Below are 20404 nucleotides of genomic sequence, written 5' to 3' on the forward strand. Positions count from 1 at the left end.
ATGAGCCAGGTACAGCAGCTAAAACGGGTCTTCTTCCATCTCTCTGGCTCAGACTTGTATACTGCTTGCTTTCTTGGCCAAGCTGTCCAGCTGGTGAGCTATTAGCACATCAGACTCCCAACAGGTGCAAGTGATCCCCACTAACCGTCCAATCAGACTACCTAACTCCCTCCTACTCTAACTATCCACTGCTTTGCATGTTCTATTTGACCAGCATGCTGGCTCCCAAAAGGAGCTTTTTTGTAGCTGCTAACAGCCCCCGTCTCAGTCCCTAAGACTTTTTAATTAGCTCATGTAATGGACTGGATCCAGCGTTGTGTGTGGAGCACCAAGGTGATATGTTTTTATCACCCTGTGTTGGTTAGCAGATGAGCTACCAGAGCATTAGCCATCTGCAGTTTCTCATTGGCACCCTCTGCCAACCTCAGCTAGACACCTAAGCCTTCTCACCTTTTAAACCACTTTGCATATTACTGCTACAATAGTTGAAACTTTCCCTAGTAGCTATTAAAGACTAATAGGTAATGAAGGGTTAACCCAGCTTTGATACAGAATATGATTTTGTTTGGATGTTCTTTCAATTTTTATTCAAGGTTTTCAGCCAGAGAGCATCATGGATGATTTGTGATTTCATGAAACATTCTAAGAGTTGTCATGCCATTGGTCATAGCTCATAAACTTGACAATCAGGTACTAACTATTCTGCGTATGATGGAATACCACTTTCACGATGCTCCATATAATGCTTCATTATAAATCACAGTTTCAATTGAAAAACCTAGATATTTTACAACATTTTCCCTTGTGTTCAGTTAATAAGCCACAGATGTAAAAAATGGATGATTTTATTATCAATTTTTGCAAGAGAAAAATTGCCTTTTAATTAATAAATATAATATGACACAAATCACTTTTAGTGAGAAGTACAGTGGGATGAAATTTTCTGAATTTTATATTTGATGAAATTATTGATTTTTGGGGTTTTTTTGTACTATATATGGATTTTTTAAACACAAGTGGCTTCAAATTAATTTCTCCAGAAGAGCAAATTTATTTGTATGCTAAGATTGTTAACAAACTGTCTTGAATGTAAAATTTCAGTCTTTTGTGCTTTAGAGTTAGAAGGCCATTTATTTTTGAGTTTATTTAAAAGTATACACACCATGTATATGATACAGAAAAAAGAAGCCTTATTAAAAGTATCTGGTTCATTTAGACAAATACCAATGTATTTCTTGTTTGGAAACATATTCATGATTACATACTGACTTGGGGAAGCGAGCAAAGATGTTGAAGCTAAGAATACTTTTTAAAGACCAAATTCTTTTTTAGGTTGAAGATGTGCAAATCTCACTACAGTGAATGAGAGCTCTCAGTTTACATCCAATGGCAGATTTTGACCCTAAGGTATTTGTTTTCCCAATGCAGCAAGAATTTTATCCTTAGGGTTGTCATGATATATTATTTGTTATCATGATCTACCTACAACCTATCATTTTAAAATTATCACACATATGTAGTGCATATCTTCCATTTACTAATATAGAAATGTGACCTCATCAAGACCTGGAGTCTAATGTAAGTAGTTGCAATGCTCATTAAAGTCAACAGGAGTTGTGGTTGCTATACAGGCTGAAACTTGGTATGTTCTCCCTAAAAGCCTTCCATAATAGCTTACTGGTGTGTGAGTGAAAAGTCATTAACACAAAGAACATGCCTTAAAATAACACAAGATGTTTAAATATTGATTAAATGGCCTCCCAGTAGATTTGTGAAAGAATCAAAGAGGATCCCAAAATTTGATTTCCAAGGAGACCATGTGTTGAAATGTAGTAAGAACTAGATGCCAAAAGTTTATGAAAAATTTATTTCATTCCAGATTATTTTATATAGGTGAGCAGAAATTGTCCAGATAATAACAGTCAGGATTTTTATTGTACTTTCTCTCTCACTCATGTCTTTTCCTCCACCCACCCCCACATGAATAAATAACACCACTATCTGAACATGGTTGTGTTGAAATTGCTTGAGTAATGTTAATGACACTAAATTGTGTTGTTGCCCTAAGTGTTGTTTCTTTTACTTGCATTTAGAACTTAAAGACATATTTAAAGTAACTTAAGTAATACTGTTGCTAATGGAAGTGCATTATATTTGAGATTCTTTGTGATGCTTTATTACTGTATCAAGTGCTTTTAAAGCAATAATTATGACTGCTTTATAAGTTTGGGTTAGCTGGCCTTTTTAGCAAAGATTTAAATCATTTCATAATGTGCTATTTTTCAGTACAGGAAACTAATGTTATTGTTTCTTATTACATTTTAAAAACGCAGGTTAATGTAGGTTACCGTACTAGAGAGCGTGATATAAAACAGTTTGTATGGAGTGCCTATAGATGCCCTAAATGCTGCTAATTAAGTATCTAATGCCAACTATCTACATAAAACTTATACCAGTGTGTTTGGGCACATGATCCTCGAATTAGAGAAGCCTGTTAGAGAAATCAGGCAGATTAGGTTCATTAAATTAGCAGAAGTATAGGCAAAAAGACATAAGCTTTATGTATTCAGCACAAGAAATTGGCTGCTGGTTGAAAAATGTGTAAAAAACAGAACAATTTTTAAATGTATTTGTTTTTGAACATTTAACATTTTAAATTTTATTAAAAAAAATAAAAATCTAACCAGCACATAGAGCTGAAAAGAAAAAACATGAAAATTATCAAGGATCTTGTTTTTACGGGGATTATAAGTGGGAAAAATTCAACATTCAGATCTTCCCGCAAAAAAAAAAAGGTGAAAGAATTGGAGAACAGGAACCACCAAAACAATATTAGCTTAATTTGTTTTCCAGAGGGAGTGAACGAGATGACCTATATGGGGAAAAATGTATCTCTTTTCTGGATTTGCCAGATGAAGTTTTTACCATATAACCCCCTCTCCTCTCCCCCCGAAAGGACGCAGCATATTTTAAGTAAAAGACTTGGGAGAGGGAGAAGCCCAGATCCATTGTAATTCAGGTAAGCAGCTCAGACAGACAATTAATCCTCCAAGCTGCCTGGAAGAAAAGGCAAGGTTTAGCTGATGACAAAGGAGTTTTATTTATTAACTGCTTCTCTGGTAGGATTCTGAATGAGAGAACTGCCTTTAATGAGACAATGAAAAGAAGTTGAAAGGTTAAAGCACTTGATATGGTGGCTTAGTCATGATATTTTACCAGTAAAAAACCCATTGTCTTGCAAAGAAGAATTGGATGATTCTAGATATCAGAATTGGGAGAATGCTGAATGATATCCACTAAAATAATGATGGGCTAGACCAACGGCAGTCAATTTTTTTTTGGCAAGTTCCAAATTTTGTGATCAAGGTACAGTCAAGGTCCAACTCCAGAGAAAATAATAAAAAAAATAATAATTATAGTAATAAGTAAATAAAAGGATTTAGGGGTCCATTTGAAAGTGTCTGGCAACCTGAAGTTGGCCCGTGGTCTGCCTATTTACTGTCCCTGGGCTAGACACTCCCATTTCGGAGCAGGTTGATTGATTCTTATTTTTTTCTTACTCAGGTCCAAGTGTAGCACTTATGATGTATTATGAATTTCTCTTTTATCCATTTTAAATGTATTTAAGATGAACCCCAAGTGGGAGTCTTCTACATATATGTATTGCATTCTTCACTGTGATTTTCAAATGCCTAAGAGAAATAAGGTTAACGTATACCATACATAAATAAGATTAACAAATAGTCTACAGTGTCTGAGGTATGTGTATAGGAAATAGGAGGAGACAGCCAAACCTCTTGTTCTCCATTTCTAACTGTATTGTCTATTGATACAGTTACCCTGCTTGGGAGGTAGTCATTATAGGAAGACTGTGGGGAAGTGATGGATTCTGCATTTTGCCATGACAGAAGTAACGTGGGTGGTGATTTCTAATCTTTTATGGAATGGAGCTATATATATATACACACACACACACACACCCCACCAAAAAGCTCTTTTCTCTGCTCTTATGGCTATTGTCAGCACATCAACCCCTCTTTTGTTCTTAACAATTACTGTTGTCATGTTAGGACTAGATTGTGGAGAGGAAAACGGGGTCCCTAAGATAGGCTGAGCAGAGCCCACTGAGGGCTATGAATACATCAGTCAGAATCAGGTTCTTGGTCTGACCCATTATTTGATGAGTCAGTGTAGTTCTGAGGCACTTGCATTACTTTGACCTATGCTTCTTAGTGGGCAGGCCAATGGGTGGTGAATTATTAGTCTTTCATTTAATTGCCAAATGTAGTGCATAGTCAATATGTAATCAAGCCTGGAGTTCACAAATGTATGATAATCATGGTGATAATGTGGCACACCCTTCTAGCTATATATGCCTGGAAGGAATTTCTAGCAGCTTTTGCTAGAGAACTTAGGAGTCCAGCTGTTTGGTTTTGGAAAGTGAAGAGCCTTGGAGGACTTCAAAACAGGGTAGGAGAACAAGCAGTGAGTTCCACCTTGACAATAAGGATACTGGTACACTTGATTGAAGGTAGGGTTATGGTGTTGGCTCCTCCAAATGCTTCCTTCTTTCCAACATCACCTGTGTCTTGCATGTGTTTAGCATCTGCCACCCTTCCTTTATTCAGATGCAAATCTCATTCAAGCACTGGAACTATTGGGGGATATGCTGTTTGCATTTATTGTGAAGAAAGTGCACAGTCAGGTGTTGTCTAAGTATTGCTGTAATTTAAGTCAAGGACATCTCACAATCTCTCCTAGAGGTTGTACAAGTATATGAAATGGGATATGGGAAGGAATAGAGCCCTAAAAAACTCCACAAGAGAGTTCTTGAGATGTAGGTTCGTAATCCTAGCATAATCCCCCAGGACCAATGTAACAGATTTCTGACTATTTCTGGCAAATTTCTAAGGAGAGTCAGCTATATCATGTGATCTACCATGTCAAACTTTGCTGAGAGATCTGGTAATATGTCATTTTCCCTTTATCCACTGTTAAATGGTGTTTACTCACCAGTGTGACCATCTCAATGTCTATGTCATGGCGTAGAACATGACCATGAAAGGCGCAGGATATTGGCAGAGATGAAATGTGGTTGGATAGTGCTCTTCAACAGCTTCTCAATGGCCTTGCTAAGAAATGGGTTCTAGACTCTGAGTGGACAGGGAGGAATTGCTGCACAAAGCAGCAGGAGGATTGGGGCAAAGTAAATCAGTGTTTTATGTACCCTCTTTGCTCTTCAGCCGACTTGAATTCTGTGCAGGTTTGCTATAGCTGAGGATCTGGCCCAGATATTTTTACCTACTATATTTAAAATCAATTGTCCTCACAGAAGGATCACAGAAGGTATGAGATGGAAAGACCAATTCTTAGATTATCAAGCACAGGAAGTAGCGCCCTGATGCAGCAGCACTATTAAATGCAGTATTATCCAAAGAGCTATGACTCCAACATGAATTCTTGTCACTATAGTACTAGAATGAGAGAGAACTTGCACTCTTCAGGAGTTCAAAGCATTTTTAAAGAACAGAAATCCAGTAAAGGTCAAAGATAAAGATCAGTCCTCTAGAAACTGGAGAGGAATAAAAAACTAATGTTTTTTACTTTTATTTTAAAAGTACGGAAAGTGAGTTGATGCTTAGAACACGAGTGGTTGAGAATACAGAAGACTCATGAAGTTATCCAAGAAAAAGGGCTGGATGCAGTCACGAATAGCACAAAGGACACTCCTAACCACTGTTTCATCAATTTATACCACCTCAGATTGGACAAGGACAACCTTGTCCTCGTGTCAGCAGTTAGGCTATGCAGAACAGAACAATTTAGCTTTGGGGGGAAAAGGAGTCATAGTAAGATACTGACTGTCTTCAGTCAAAAAGGTACCAAGAATTTGCTAATGCTGATTGACAGCAAATCTGTTTGTGTTGGTTAGAGAAAGCTTTAAAGATGAAAAATCAAGCTCTGTATGCATGACATGTAGCACAAATGCAGGACAACCAGATATTACCAATTGTTTTTCCTAGAGTACTGATGTCAGTGTGGTTGGAACTGTTGTATGGGTGGGGATCAATGTAATTTAAAGCTAGATGAACAATTCTGCAAGTAACTGATGCATTTGTGGATCTTTAGCTTTTCAAAACCACGCAGAGAGATAATATATTAGGAGGAGGGAAGGGGAGAAATTTGCAGAAACTCCAGGCTCGAGATATATACCCATGAAGCTTGAGAAAATAGCTTTCCATGGCTCAGCTGAGTTTCTGTTTAATTGCTTAGCCAGATATGACCTTGCACTGCAGATCTTTTGTGGTAAGCACAAACCATAACAACCCCATTCTCTAATCTCTCACTCACTGATGCTGCCCTTAGACAAACAAACAAACAAAATGCATCTCTGACAGTATCTGATTGAGAAAAGGCTGTGTATGGGGAATAAAAACATTTGAGTCACAGGAAATGATTTCATAAGAAAAGGGTTACATACCTTATGATTGTTATATAAGTGTCTAGGAAGGGATTGTTTAGAGTAATGTTATTTAGTCATACTCTCCGTGTAGAGTTAGAAATGCTTCTGTGTTCATTTGTAGTTTCCTTGCACAAATATGCTAATCATAGAGAAAAACACAGAACTGCTTACAAACATCTCTAATCTGTGCAATTATGTTCAAAACCAGTTGGAATCTGGCACAACTTTGAAAGAGCTTACTACAAAGTTCCATGTGCCCTCACATAGCATATATTTTTTTAAATGTTAACTTTGAGAAATCATGACTAATTGGCACCAAACTATCAAAAAGCGGGGTGTTTTTCAAGTTTTTGCAATTCAATTTCAAGTTTTTGCCATCTACCACAAACATACTACAGCTGTTAAAATATTATAAAAAAATGTGAGGGCATTTTTAGCGCTGTTCTTCAACATAGCTGAATCACTTTGGTTCAATTTTTCATTAACATCTGTTGCCAGACAGAAAACAAATCTGGCATGATTAAAAAAAAAACTGAACATGACAAGAATGGAGACGATTGTGCAACCTTAATTATAGGTCTCATTCTGCACTGTGTGTATGATAGAGAACATTGTGCTGGAGTGCCCTTCCCCACCACCATCACGGTTGAGCAGGAGTTATGGGAAGGTTACCTCTGTTTCTCCTTCATTCAGCCAATCACCATTTAACCCCGTCTGGTAGTTCCTCACTATGACTCTAATGTTCCAGTTGGATCATTAATAGTCTCTTCCCTCTCAGAGACTAGTGAGTCAGGAGTCCCGTAACCCTAGTGAGTGTTCAGCAGTCTCTAGCCTGTTGGGGTTCAGATCCCTTTGCTCTGCTGGCATTAGTAACCACTCTGCTAGGGTTGGTAAAGGAACCACCCATTCCTCTGTGCTTCACTCCAGGCATCTAGGAGTTGGAACCAGTATCTCCCAATCTCTTACTGCTTCCTACAATACCTCTCTTGTAGGCTGTTTCCCAGACTCATGTTCTGTGATCCTTGTCTTCTGGAGTTCCAAATGTCTTCCCACCAGTCTGTTGCTGAAGGTCCCTGCTCTCAGTGGTTCCCCAGCCTCTCTTCCTGTATGACCTGTAGCCATTTAATCTCCCTAGCTGTTGCAGGGTCACCAATCAGTTCCAGAAGAGGAGGCAGCTAATCTCTCTATTAATCTGGGATAGTATGGACTCTGTATGCCCTATGACAGTAAGGAATTAGATAAGTGAATTTATGGTGCAGAAAAAAAAATGATAGTGTTAAATGACAGAGAATACTTTTAGTTTCTGTTCCTTCTGTATCAAAATCAACAAAAGGAAAATATTAATTGAACAAATATCACATTTTGGAGGGTATCACATTTTAAAAATTGACTGAAGGGACAAGCTAAATTGAATGTTAGTGTGATGTAGTGTAAACACAGACTGTGACGATAGTGCTAGATTATGGCATATGTTTCGTAAGAGAATCTGACCCAAATACTGCCCCATTCCTGTACAGGAATATGGAGCCAGATGTGGAGAACCAGTTTATGGTCTAAACCCATTTGAAATAAAGGAGCTGTGCTCATCAACACTCTTAGAATCCACACAAAGGACAGGCAGAATCAAACCCTAAGTATCTCAACACCTACATGTTTTAGAAAAGAAAATCACAGGGATGGTTTTATCCACCACTTAAATGCAACCACCTCTGGATGGCTGGCCTCAGCAGCTGTTATACAGTATACAGAAACACTACAAAATTCTTTAGGAAAAATCACAGCCTCTTGAAGATTTCCTCCTTCTGATATTTTCCTTTCCTACTGAGGAAGCTGTTCTAACTTGAGGGGTAAAATTAGGCCCACAGGTCCTTAACTGCATCACTCCTCGAGCATATTGAGAGATTGTTCTCTAACTTTTAATAATTATTCTTTATTGTAAATTAACCAAAGTATACTCTGATTTTGGTGTTATACTCATTAGCAATTAGCCTGTTTCGAATGCTAATGTATTCCGGGAATGTCCAGTCTATAAATAAAGACTGATTTACATAGCAAGTATTTCTGAAATGTCTTGAGAAACAAATCCTTACCTGCCAGCTGATTTAAAACTTTTTTTTAAAAAGCCCTGAGGTTTAAATACAGCACGCTAATGTGTGGTGGCATTAAGAACAATTTTATATGCAAATATCACTTATAAGTAAAACAAATCTGATTTCAGGTACTGAGTAACTGTAATTCGCCAGTTGACTTCATTTGGATGTGTGGGTGCCCAATATACCTCTGAAAATCAGGCCATATATGTCTCAACTTGGGCACTAAAAATTGAGGCACCAAAATTCAGTGAGACATTGCTGAGAATTTAGTCAGAACTGTCCATAGTTATCCACCGCACCACTGAAACATCTAAAATTGGAAGTTACTCTTGAAAATCTGGGCTCAACTGACTTGCTCAACAACATGTTAGTGACAGACTGGGGAATAAAATCCAGGTTTCTGGATTCTCAGCTCACTGCTCTAGCCACTGGACAACTTTTGTTGCCTGGGTAAATAACTCCATTAAAAGAAGATTGAATGCTCCATTCTGAGTTTTATTTGTTATGAATACTTTCTATGATTTTCCATGAATTTTCAACACTAGCCATAAGGTGCATATCATGCCTGGTATCTGCCCTGTCCTGGTATCCAGGCACCAACTGGAGTTTTCAATCCCACCTATATGGTTGTGATTCCTTACATGGTGATGCAAAAAAAACCCATATCCAATTACCTTGTACTGTCTGTTGAAAATGTAATGCCAGATGTGGATTGTTATATTGTTCCTTGCGTAGCACTTCAGAACTACAGGAGGAACACAGCATTTCATGAAAACATCTATTCAAATACAATCCATAAAGAGAAGAACCCCTGAACGTTTCCTTTTTAAAAAGTCTAATATCTAGAAGACAGTACACAAAGCCTCCTTGTTTTTGTCAAGATATAATACTAATCTCTGTTCCTCTTGATGGATGCACACAAAAGAAGTAATGTACACTTTGGTGTCAATATAACCTTTTGGGGGAGGGAGGCAGGGGCAGTAAAGTGCTTTACACAGAACATGTTGGAATGCCAGAGCTACTTTTTCATTCTTCTGCCTCTCTAAGGCTGGGATTCTGCTCTGGTGAACAGGGTAATATCTGAACACCTTGCAAGCACTTCAACCGTGGGCTATGTGAATTATGTTGTCTTTGATTCTGCAAATGTTTTCACATAATGTTCCTAGTTAAACATTACCTTGGTCTGTGATCATAATGCACATACTCTTCTGTCACATGACATGAATGTAGTGTAGAGCATATGGGTTTTCTAAACAGTAAAATGCCAATTTTGCTTAATTTTATTTGTACTAGTATTTATTTTTTGTGTGTGATAGAGGAACCCTATTACACAGCTCGCTCATCAAAAATATAGCAGGTCAAAAGTGGGAAATAAATGGAAGAGGTCTGTTATTCTAAACAATGTGATATTTGGCAGGACTGAGAGATGACTCAGCACTGTCAATTTAAATTAGACATAGCTTTCTTCTGTTTTAAATAGAGATGTGGAAGATTACAGGTACAAATACGTGTCATTTACCAAAGACAGTCAGGAGAACTACTATGGAATTATTAATTCTCTGGGCAAAAGAAGAAGTTGTTTTAATTGTTGTTTTAAATTCACACCCTGCCTTGGAATAAGGCAGGGTGTGAATTTAAAGTGCTATTGCTATTCTGGAATAACTCTCCTTGTGGACGCTCTTATTCAGCAACAAGAATCCTTTATTTTTCCAGTTTAGCTTAATCCACTTTGGAAATAGATTAAGCTAAATCAGAAAAAAAAGTCACTTTTTTTCTGGGATAAGAGTAGCCACACAGGGAGCTATTGCAGAATAGTTTACTCCATAGTAGCTTTTCCAGTCAATTTCCCTGTGTAGAGAAGCCTTTCGTCACTGGATTTTAATGTGCATTTCCGCTCATTAAGCATCTAACACCATCTAATCTCACTACTGAACAAATACACTCTAACTAGTAATGATTACAGCTGGGTGAAATTGTTCAGTCAAATAGTAAATTCAGTGAAAAATACAAATGTAGTGCAACCAAAACGTTGAGAATTTGAGTCAAATTCAGCAAATAGTTTCGGCAGAATAAAAAAATGCAAAAAATGAAAGTCAGAATGGTTTGTTTTGACATTTCTGAATTGAAACATTTTGATTTTTTCCTTCAAAATGAAATTTCATTTTGAAATTTGGTTAAAATTTATTTTTAAATAAAAAGATTTAAAACCCATACCTAAAACCTAACAAAATGAAAAACCAAAAAAGAAACAAAAATTGAAATGAACAAAAGGTTTTGTTCTATCTGAAATAAATTGTCTTTGTTTTTTGTTTCAGTAAAATAAAACCAAGAAGTTGTTTCATTTTAAAACAAAATGATTATTTTTGAAAAACTGAGAATTGAAAAGAAACAGTTATTTGCTCAGCTGTAGTAATGATCAAATCTCAAAAGATTTGGAGTCCAGGGGCCTTTCCAGTGTCCACTGATGATCATAAGAGTTGAATACTGAGAAAGCAGGAGGATCAGCAAGTTATCTTAAGTGCCTATACACAAATGCAAGAAGCCTGGGAAACAAGCAGGGAGAACTGGAAGTCCTGGCACAGTCAAGGAATTCTGACATGATTGGAATAATGGAGACTTGGTGGGATAAATCACATGACTGGAGTACTGTCATGGATGGATATAGGACAGGCAGAGCAGAAAAGGTGCGGAAGTTGCATTGTATGTAAGAGAGAAGTATGACTGCTCAGAGCTCCTGTATGAAACTGCAGAAAAACCTGAGAGTCTCTGGATTAAGTTTAGAAGTGTGAGCAAGAAGGGGGATGATATGGTGGGAGTCTGCTGTAGACCACCAGACCTTGGGGATGAGGTGGATTAGGCTTTCTTCAGGCAACTAACAGAAGTTACTAGATCACAGGCCCTGGTTCTCATGGGGGACTTCAATCACCCCAATATCTGCTGGGAGAGCAATATAGCAGTTCTCAGACAATCCAGGAAGTTTTTGGAAAGTGTAGGGGAGAATTTCCTGGTGCAAGTGCTGGAGGAACCAACTAGGGACAAAGCTCTTCTTGATCTGCTGCTCAAAAACAGGGAAGAATTAGTAGGGGAAGCAAAAGTGGATGGGAACCTGGGAGGCAGTGACCATGAGATGGTTGAGTTCAGGATCCTGACACAAGGAAGAATGAAGAGCAGCAGAATACGGACCCTGGACTTCAGAAAAGCAGACTTTGACTCCCTCAGGGAACTGATGTGCAGGATCCCCTGGGAAAATAACATGAGGGGGAAAGATGTCCAGGGCAGCTGGCTGTATTTTAAAGAATCCTTACTGAGGTTGCAGGAACAAACTATTCCAATGTGTAGAAAGAATAGTAAATATGGCAGGAGACCAGCTTGGCTTAACAGTGAAATCCTTGCTGATCTTAAACACAAAAAGGAAGCTTACAAGAAGTGGAATATTAGACAAATGACCAGGGAGAAGTATAAACATTTTGCTCAGGCATGAAGGAGTGAAAACAGGAAGGCCAAATCACACTTGGAGTTGCAGCTAGCAAGGGATGTTAAGAGTAACAAGAAGGCTTTCTACAGGTATGTTAGCAACAAGAAGAAGGTCAAGGAAAGTGTGGGCCCCAAACTGAATGGGGGAGGCAATCTAGTGACAGAGGATATGGAAAAAGCTAATGTACTCAATGCTTTTTTTGCCTCTGTCTTCATGAACAAGGTCAGCTCCCAGACTACTGCACTGGGCAGCACAGCATGGGGAGGAGGTGACCAGCCCTCTGTGGAGAAAGAAGTGGTTCAGGACTATTTAGAAAAGGTGGACGAGCACAAGTCCCTGGGGCCAGATGCACTGCATCTGAGGGTGCTAAAGGAGTTGGCGGATGTGACTGCAGAGCCATTATCTTTGAAAACTCATGGCAATCGGGGGAGGTCCCGGATGACTGGAAAAAGGCTAATGTAGTGCCCATCTTTAAAAAAGGGAAGGAGGAGGATCTGGGGAATTACAGGCCAATCAGCCTCACCTCAGTCCCTGGAAAAATCATGGAGCAGGTCCTCAAGGAATCAATTTTGAAGCACTTAGAGGAGAGGAAAGTGATCAGAAACAGTCAGCATGGATTCACCAAGGGCACGTCATGCCTGACTAACCTAAATGCCTTCTATTATGAGATAAATGGGTCTGTGGATGAGGGAAAAGCAGTGCATGTGTTATTCCTTGACTTTAGCAAAGCTTTTGATATGGTCTCTATGGGCTGGATGAATGGACTATAAGGTGAATAGAAATCTGGCTAGATTGTCGGGCTCAACGGGCAGTGCTCAATGGCTCCATGTCTAGTTGGCAGCTGGTATCAAGTGGAGTGCCCAAGGGTCAGTCCTGGGGCCAGTTTTGTTCAATATGTTTGTTAATGATCTAGAGGATGGCGTAGATTGCACCCTCAGCAAGTTTTCAGATGACACTAAACTGGGAGGAGTGGTAGATATGCTGGAGCGTAGAGATAGGATACAGAGGGACCTAGACAAATTAGAGGATTGGGCCAAAACAAATCGGATGTGATTCAACAAGGACAAGCGCAGAGTCCTTCACTTAGGATGGAAGAATCCCATGCACTGCTACAGGCTAGGGACTGAGTGACTAGGCAGCAGTTCTGCAGAAAAGGACCTAAGGGTTACAGTAGATGAGAAACTGGATATGAGTCAACAGTGTGCCCTTGGTGCCAAAAGGCTAATGGCATTTTGGGCTGTATAAGTAGGAGCATTGCCAGCAGATCGAGGGATGTGATCATTCCCCTCTATTCGGCATTGGTGAGGCCTCGTCTTGAGTACTGTGTCCAGTTTTGGGCCCCACATTACAAGAAGGATGTGGAAAAATTGGAAGGAGTCCAGCGGAGGGCAACAAAAATGATTAGGGGGATGGAGTGCATGACTTATGAGGCGAGGCTGAAGGAACTGGGATTATTTAGTCTTCAGAAGAGAAGAATGAGGGGGGATTGATAGCTGCTTTCAACTACCTGGAAGGAGGTTCCAAAGGGGATGGATCTAGATTGTTCTCAGTGGAGCAGATGACAGAACAAGGAGTAGTGGTCTCAAGTTGCAGTGGGGGAGATTTAGATTGGATATTAGGAAAAACTTTTTCACTTGGAGGGTGGTGAAGCACTGGAATGGGTTACCTAGGGAGGTGGTGGAATCTCCTTCTTCAGAGGTTTTCAAGGTCAGGCTTGACAAAGCCCTGGCTGGGATGATTTAGTTGGGGTTGGTCCTACTTTGAGCAGGGGGTTGGACTAGATGAACTCCTGAGGTCTCTTCCTACCCTAATATTCTATGATGCTATGATTGGGCCCTGGTGTCAGCTTTGATAAGCATCCAAAAGCATGGTTGCCTGTTGCAATTATCTGAACTTTCTGGGTCTGCAAAACTGGCCTGGAAATGTCACAGGAGCAACTTTTGGGTGAAGTCTCAATTCATCTGGTTCTGCTACTGGCCCTGGCCAGGATACAGACACATAGAAAATGCATAAAATGAAAAAAATAATTTTAAAACATAATGAAATAAACTTAGGACTTCATAAAAAGATTGTAGATAAAGGCTTGGTGTGTGTGCATGTTCATTGATTATGGAAGCATTTCAATGTTTACAAGAAAAAATCTCACTGTGTAGGAAATAGGGAACATACATTTGCAATGGCTGGAAAGTCTCTAATAGCCTCTATTTATTAATATAACAATTTCCTTAATATGTGGACATTTAGACAATTCCAAAGGAACATTTAATTAGGAGTAATGCTACTGGTATCAATTCATTGTTTTTAATTCTCAAAGATATTTCTAAGAATCTTCCTCTGTGAGAATTCCACAGGACAAATATCCAGAGTGATAGGCCTTTGTATTGGAAACTTTGATAGTTAAATTGAAAATAATAATAAAAATAATAATAAAAATAATAAATAATAATAATAAAAAAACCCAAACACAAAACACCAAAAATTCAGCCAATGAACATTCTAGATCAAGGAAAAAAAACAGTGTATGATCATAACTACGGATGTACAAGTGTAAGGTGTATAGGTATCTTTTCATCTTGTTTTGCGAAGCTTTAATTATGAAACTGCTAGTAATGGCAAAGAGAATTGTTCTTATAAGCCTCATACATCAGAATGAGATTATACATTTTAATATTTCATAACTGCTTGGAAATTCTCTTTTGTTTTTCAAATACAAAGTGAAGTTATAAATAACAAACATCCTTTCTGGAAAGTTAAACTACACAAACACCACTTTTTTTTTTAAACCCCAATAAAACTCTGGTTCAAAATAAATACCTGTAAATTGTGTGCATCCATCTATATGCAAATGTTTCCATATATATGATTATGTACATGCATTTGAACAGTATGTACATGTACAGTGGATGCCAATTACAACAAATCTGCTGTCACTCAGTACTTCACAGCAAGATAAGCAATCCAAAAACACTGACGCAACATTCAGGCTAAAAGAGAACCTATGTTACCTGTAACACTAATAGGGTTAGTCATGGCTCAGCCACTAGAGAAAATATAGTAATAAACTGTTGAGCAATTCTGACATTAGTAGAGGGTAGCCCACATACAGAGTGACCAGTACATGCAATGCTTATGTGTGAGAGTATATTTGAGCATGCATAGCTGTGCAGGTGTGTGGGGGACAGCCACTTTCAACCAGTTCCAACAATACAAAATGTAACAAAATTCGGATTGTGCTTTCAAATCCTGTTGGATTTACTTGTAACTTGGTTGCATTACTATGAGGCTGAGTCCTTCCAGGCCTCCTTTGCTCTTTCTCTATCTCTCTCCAGATGTATTTGTGATTTGAGCCATTTATCTGAGACGCCATCCCCAGTTCTTGGCTTACCTTCACATCCTGGACGTTCATTCTTGTTCCCTCCTTTCCAACAAAGATGTCATCTATATCGACAAGAATGTACCTATCCAAGGACAATGCGAGCTTCTTCCCCGTCAGGAAAGAGACGGCATCTATAAAGATCAACTTGTATAGCCAAAAGGTCAAGTTGTTTCCAAAAAGGACTCTCTGAATCCCATCATGAAGCCCCAAGTCCTGGATCACTGTAGCATACAGTGGAGCCTTAGGCAATGATGCTGGGAAAGATCTGGAAGTCTGTAATTCAGTTAAAAGCACAGGTTGGTAGGTGGAGTGATTAAACAGGAAAACCGTCCAGTCTTCCCCAGGTAGTGGGCCTTTCTCAACCCTTGGTGCTTTGGTAATGTGCAGTAGAGGAGATTGAGAGTTTACAAAGCAATCTTTGAGAGCAACATTATTGTAAAGGTCTAGTGGAAATCCTTTTAATTTAATACTTGGTGAGCTGTTCTCATTGGCTTTATGAAAACCAATTATGCTAACACTGTATTCCACACAATATTTTTCCAGAAGCTCTCTATTCCATGAGTCCATGGACACATACTTTAAAATATTCTCGTATATAACAAGCATATATTTCCCTTTGCCGCTATCTGTAAGAAGAGGAATGTCACCTTTTCCAGGTGCAATCACCATATGGTACTGGAATCGACTAGACTCAAGGATAGCTATGATATCTTGTCCAAGCTGGGAGTACTGGCTCTCCACAAATAGCAAGACAATAGGGTCAGTATTAGATGGATCCATTGGCTTAGCAGTCTTCAGCTCCATGGACCTGTATGGTAAAAGTTTAAGGCCCTCACATTCTGCTTCTCCAGTGGTTTCAATTAGGGTCATCTCCTGCTTGTAGCCTGTATATAAGTAATAGGCGGAAATGACTATGCTTACTAAACAGAAGGTGGTTAAGAGAATTACCACTGTTCTGAAACTTCTACGAAGTTTCATAATAAGATTCATTTTTTTGGAATACTTTCAATTAAAAAAAAAGTTTTTGGCTTTATCCTCTTAAAGTGCCATAGCAGAGAGGACAAAAAATGGTGCTGGTACCACGCCCCAAATGTTCATGTGACCATTGCAATGCATTTATGAGGGGTTTTGGGGAGGTTATAAAGTTGTTAGAGCTCAAAGTCAAAGTATCTGGAAATCTAAATTGGAAGAGATCTTCTCTGAATGCAGCACTTGCAAAAAATCAATGGAGATGATGCTTAACATTATCTGCAACAAAGGGTGAAATTAGAGTAAGTAAAAACAAAATCCATAAAGCAATTAAAAATAAGTGTCTTAATTAAATAAGCTAGTAATTGATATGTGCAATCTGAGGAAGACGAGATTTAGTACTAGCTGATTGCCAGCTGCTTTTTTAGTAGTTAACTTTTTAAAAATATCTATTTAAGGTAACTTTCCAAAATGCTTTTGTTATGACATGAAATCTAAATACAGCACTATGAACAATGTTCATTCAGTCACTTCTTCTTTGCTAAAAAGATTTCTTGCAATTGCAAGCAGGGATAACTTAGAATAATGGGATGAAATTAAGAAAAAGAAAAACTTGGACAGATTTATCAAATTCTGGCATAGTCTTCTGAAAGGAGATAGTGGAACTCCAGTGTTTTGAGACATTTCAAACTAGTCAAGACAAAGTATTAGAAAATGTGTAGTATGGAACCATCCTGTTGTTAGAGTGGGGATGGGCTAGAAGAATGAAAAGACTTTGTCTCCAATTTCTATGTATTTCTATATACTTCTATGACTTAAGCAATCACGTGTACAAATATTTGCAGGATATGAATCCAAGTCTGCAGGCTTACATGAAGTTATTCTTGAGTTATTAAAATGTCAAAAACATTATAATTTTTAATGAATTAAAAATTATTGTTACCATCTAGACAATTCTAAAACAGCCAAAATAAAATTTACTAAACTCTTCTAAACAATTAAATCTTGTGTTGAGCTTAATACTGCTACATTTCACCTCAAAGGGTAATTTCCTGAAATGGTTACAAGCATCTAAATATGGGGCTTAAAATGAATGCAGGACCTTAATCTGTCTCTCTTCTATTATTAAATAGAAGATTGAGGTAAGAATTACATATGGGCCAGATTCACTGGACAGCTTTGTGTAATTCCTTACAGTGAAAAACTGGTTATACTATGCCAGTGGTTTTCAAGCTGTGGTCTGCAGACCCGTTGAGGGCCACAGGCTATGTCTAAGATTTCCAAAGGGGTCTGCACCTCAACTTGAAACCCTTTAGAGGTCTGCAGATTAATAAAGGTGGAAAACCACTATACTATGCCATTTTCCCATGGGAATTCTTTATAGCGTTTAAAGTGCATTTTAGAAACCTTATATACAGACATTTGCACCAGAAAGACTGTTGCAGCTTGAAGAATGGATGCAAAACAATTCTGGAAAATTAAGGAAATATTCTTTACACTGAACCATCCACAGACATTTTATCACATTTGAGTTTGTCAGTCAAGGAGTACACAATGAAGTTGGGAGGGCTTTGGGGGTTGTTTTTCAAAAGTGGAAAGGTGAAAAAAACAACAGAAATAATAGATGATTTTGTTTCATGGGCTTTAAGGGTAAGTGAGCATCTTCTCTTTCTGAATTATTTATACTGTTTGCCCACTGTAACAATGTAAGGTTGTAAACAGTGGATTATTTTAAAGTGCTAAGAATTAACATTCATTTTACAGAAGACCTGTTAGTTGACAGATCTTCATTTGTAAAACTAGACTGCAGAATAAAGATGGGAACTTAAATATTTGAGATTTCTGGAAAACTTTTAAATCTAAACCTGAGGAAATGTAATAAACATAATATATGGGAAATCGCTAACGGTATATTTATCTAATAATGGTATGCCTTCATAAGGGGCTTTTTCTGATTGCTTATAGTAAACATAAATAACATAAAGGAAGGGTATTAATGCTCTTTTAAACATTTTTCTTCGGCTATCATACTGGTATCCGATATCAGACCTCTTCTGACATCCAATTGTTACACTACTTTTCTGATGTCAGAATTCATGGGAAAGGCTCAGCAAAAGAGATAAACAAAGTCATGGGGATAAACTCTGAATAAAAAGGTCTACTTGTTCAGTAATGCACTACTCAGCATAAGTATAGAAATCAGAATTTGATCCATAGAATTTAGAGATAGAAAACACCTATAAGAGAGGTCATTATGTCCATTCCTCTGCCAGTGTAAGATTTTCCCTAAAGTATATTCTTGAGTCAGAGGCTTGCTGCTGCACTCTTCATATTCTTTCATGCTTTGTCATAGTGCGCCAGCAGCAGAACAATCATTGATTCAAGTTTGTGTCACAGAGCCACTAGCAAACAGTAGCAAGAAAGATATTCCAGTTTATTCTAGTGCAGAGTTTTTGAATGGACATTTCCCCAAATAATAAAAATAGTAATTAATAATAATTAAAGAAATGCTACTAATAAACAAGATAATAATCAAGATAATTATAAGAGCAATAAATGCTTCTTTATTGCTTGCTTTATTGGCTTTGAGGTTCAAGGTGATTTAATCTCAAAAAAGCCAATTAATTTTTTTTATAAAAAGATAAAGTCAGATCAATGGAAACTCTCTTTATGAGGCTGTATTTCAATTCTGGGACTTTGGTGACATGGATGAATCACTCATGTCTGACTCTTGGAGTTTATCACATCACTGTAATCTTTCTTGGGAATTACATCATCATTGTGGGTGTACACAGATCATAAAATAGAATAGCTAATGCCTACAACTTTTGGTTTTGGAGATATTTTGAAATGAAAAAATACTTGGACTTCATATCATGTATTTTCTTTCAACACTAGAGGGCAATGTTTTCTTGCTTTTGCCAGACAAAGAATGGCAGCACCTGTTATCCACCAGGACAGCTTACAAAACAAATGGAGCTGCAATCAAGCTGAGTCCAAAAAGGTCACAGCAATCTGTACCAGCAGGTAAAACACCTTATTTTAGACTTTAGTGCAAAAGCAATATAATTTAAGTGCTAATAAATCTGATCCTGCAACAGGTTTTATACTTACTAAATTTCTTAGTCCACTTCTGTAGCCCAGGTGAATAGCATGCAATTAGTAGATCTACATTTTCTCCTTTTTTCCCCTCAGCTTTTTTTCCTCTTGGGTCCCTCAGGTACTGGAATTATAAAGTGTCAAAATAATACGTTTGGTGAGATCGATCGTTATCATTTTGGTTTGCGGTAGCACCTATTAGCTATGTGTCATGGACCAGGATCCTATTGTGCAAGACAATGTACAGAAACAGAACAAAAAGACAGTCCTTATCCCAAAGACTTTACAATATAAATACAAAAGATAAAATCCCATCTGAAAGAAATATTAGTATCTCAGTCTAATCTAATCCAGTCCATCTATCAATGTTGTGATAAACATTGAATAAATGTTTTTAAATTACCCATACATATATATTTATTAAATAAAGGTATTCATTCTAAACCGGATAGCACTTGGAGCAAGATTAAATTCTAGGTTTGGGCACCTTGTTAGATTTGTTCTTTGAAACTGTTAATATTGTTCAGTAAGAAGCAGTGCAACATAATTAAAGTCTATGAAAGGACATCAGTTATACTAACCCATTGGGGGAGATTTTCTAAGGCAAAACTGGGACTTGGGAACTGCCATTTGGGCATTTGAAACTCTCCCCTTTATGGTTCAACAGCTTTATATGCATTCAGCACTTCAGTTTTTCTGGGAGTATCTTTATACTGTATGAATCTATTATAGCACTGAAAAACTTGAAAATAGATGTCCAAATCAGGCTTTATTTAGTATAATTTAGTATTACTGATACAGTTTCATTTTAGAGTCCAATTTCTGAGATTCAGTGGGCCCTCAGCTCTGACTGAATTAACTGATGATCCACCTTGCTGGATAGGGTCCAAATTTTGGTACATTGATCAAGGAAACAAAGTAATATTCAC

General features: G+C 37.8%; 1 protein-coding gene across 5 annotated transcripts in view; it reads right to left on the reverse strand.

Moving 5' to 3' along the window:
* The window catches only part of LOC120406425 (bifunctional heparan sulfate N-deacetylase/N-sulfotransferase 4), a 302448-nt gene that overhangs the window by 142359 nt on the left and 139685 nt on the right, over nt 1-20404 (reverse strand). For 4 of the 5 annotated variants that reach the window (XM_039541294.1, XM_039541295.1, XM_039541292.1 and 1 more), the window contains exons 2-3: nt 19491-19599; nt 15417-16655 (exon numbers count right to left, since the gene is read on the reverse strand). In XM_039541294.1, coding sequence (XP_039397228.1) covers nt 15417-16397 — 981 coding nt within the window. In that variant the 5' untranslated portion in view covers nt 16398-16655; nt 19491-19599. The remainder of the gene's footprint in view (nt 1-15416; nt 16656-19490; nt 19600-20404) is intronic. The other variant, XM_039541291.1, reaches the window with a different exon arrangement.

This window comes from Mauremys reevesii, linkage group 5 (genome assembly GCF_016161935.1).
Source record: "Mauremys reevesii isolate NIE-2019 linkage group 5, ASM1616193v1, whole genome shotgun sequence".
NCBI lineage: Eukaryota > Metazoa > Chordata > Testudines > Geoemydidae > Mauremys > Mauremys reevesii.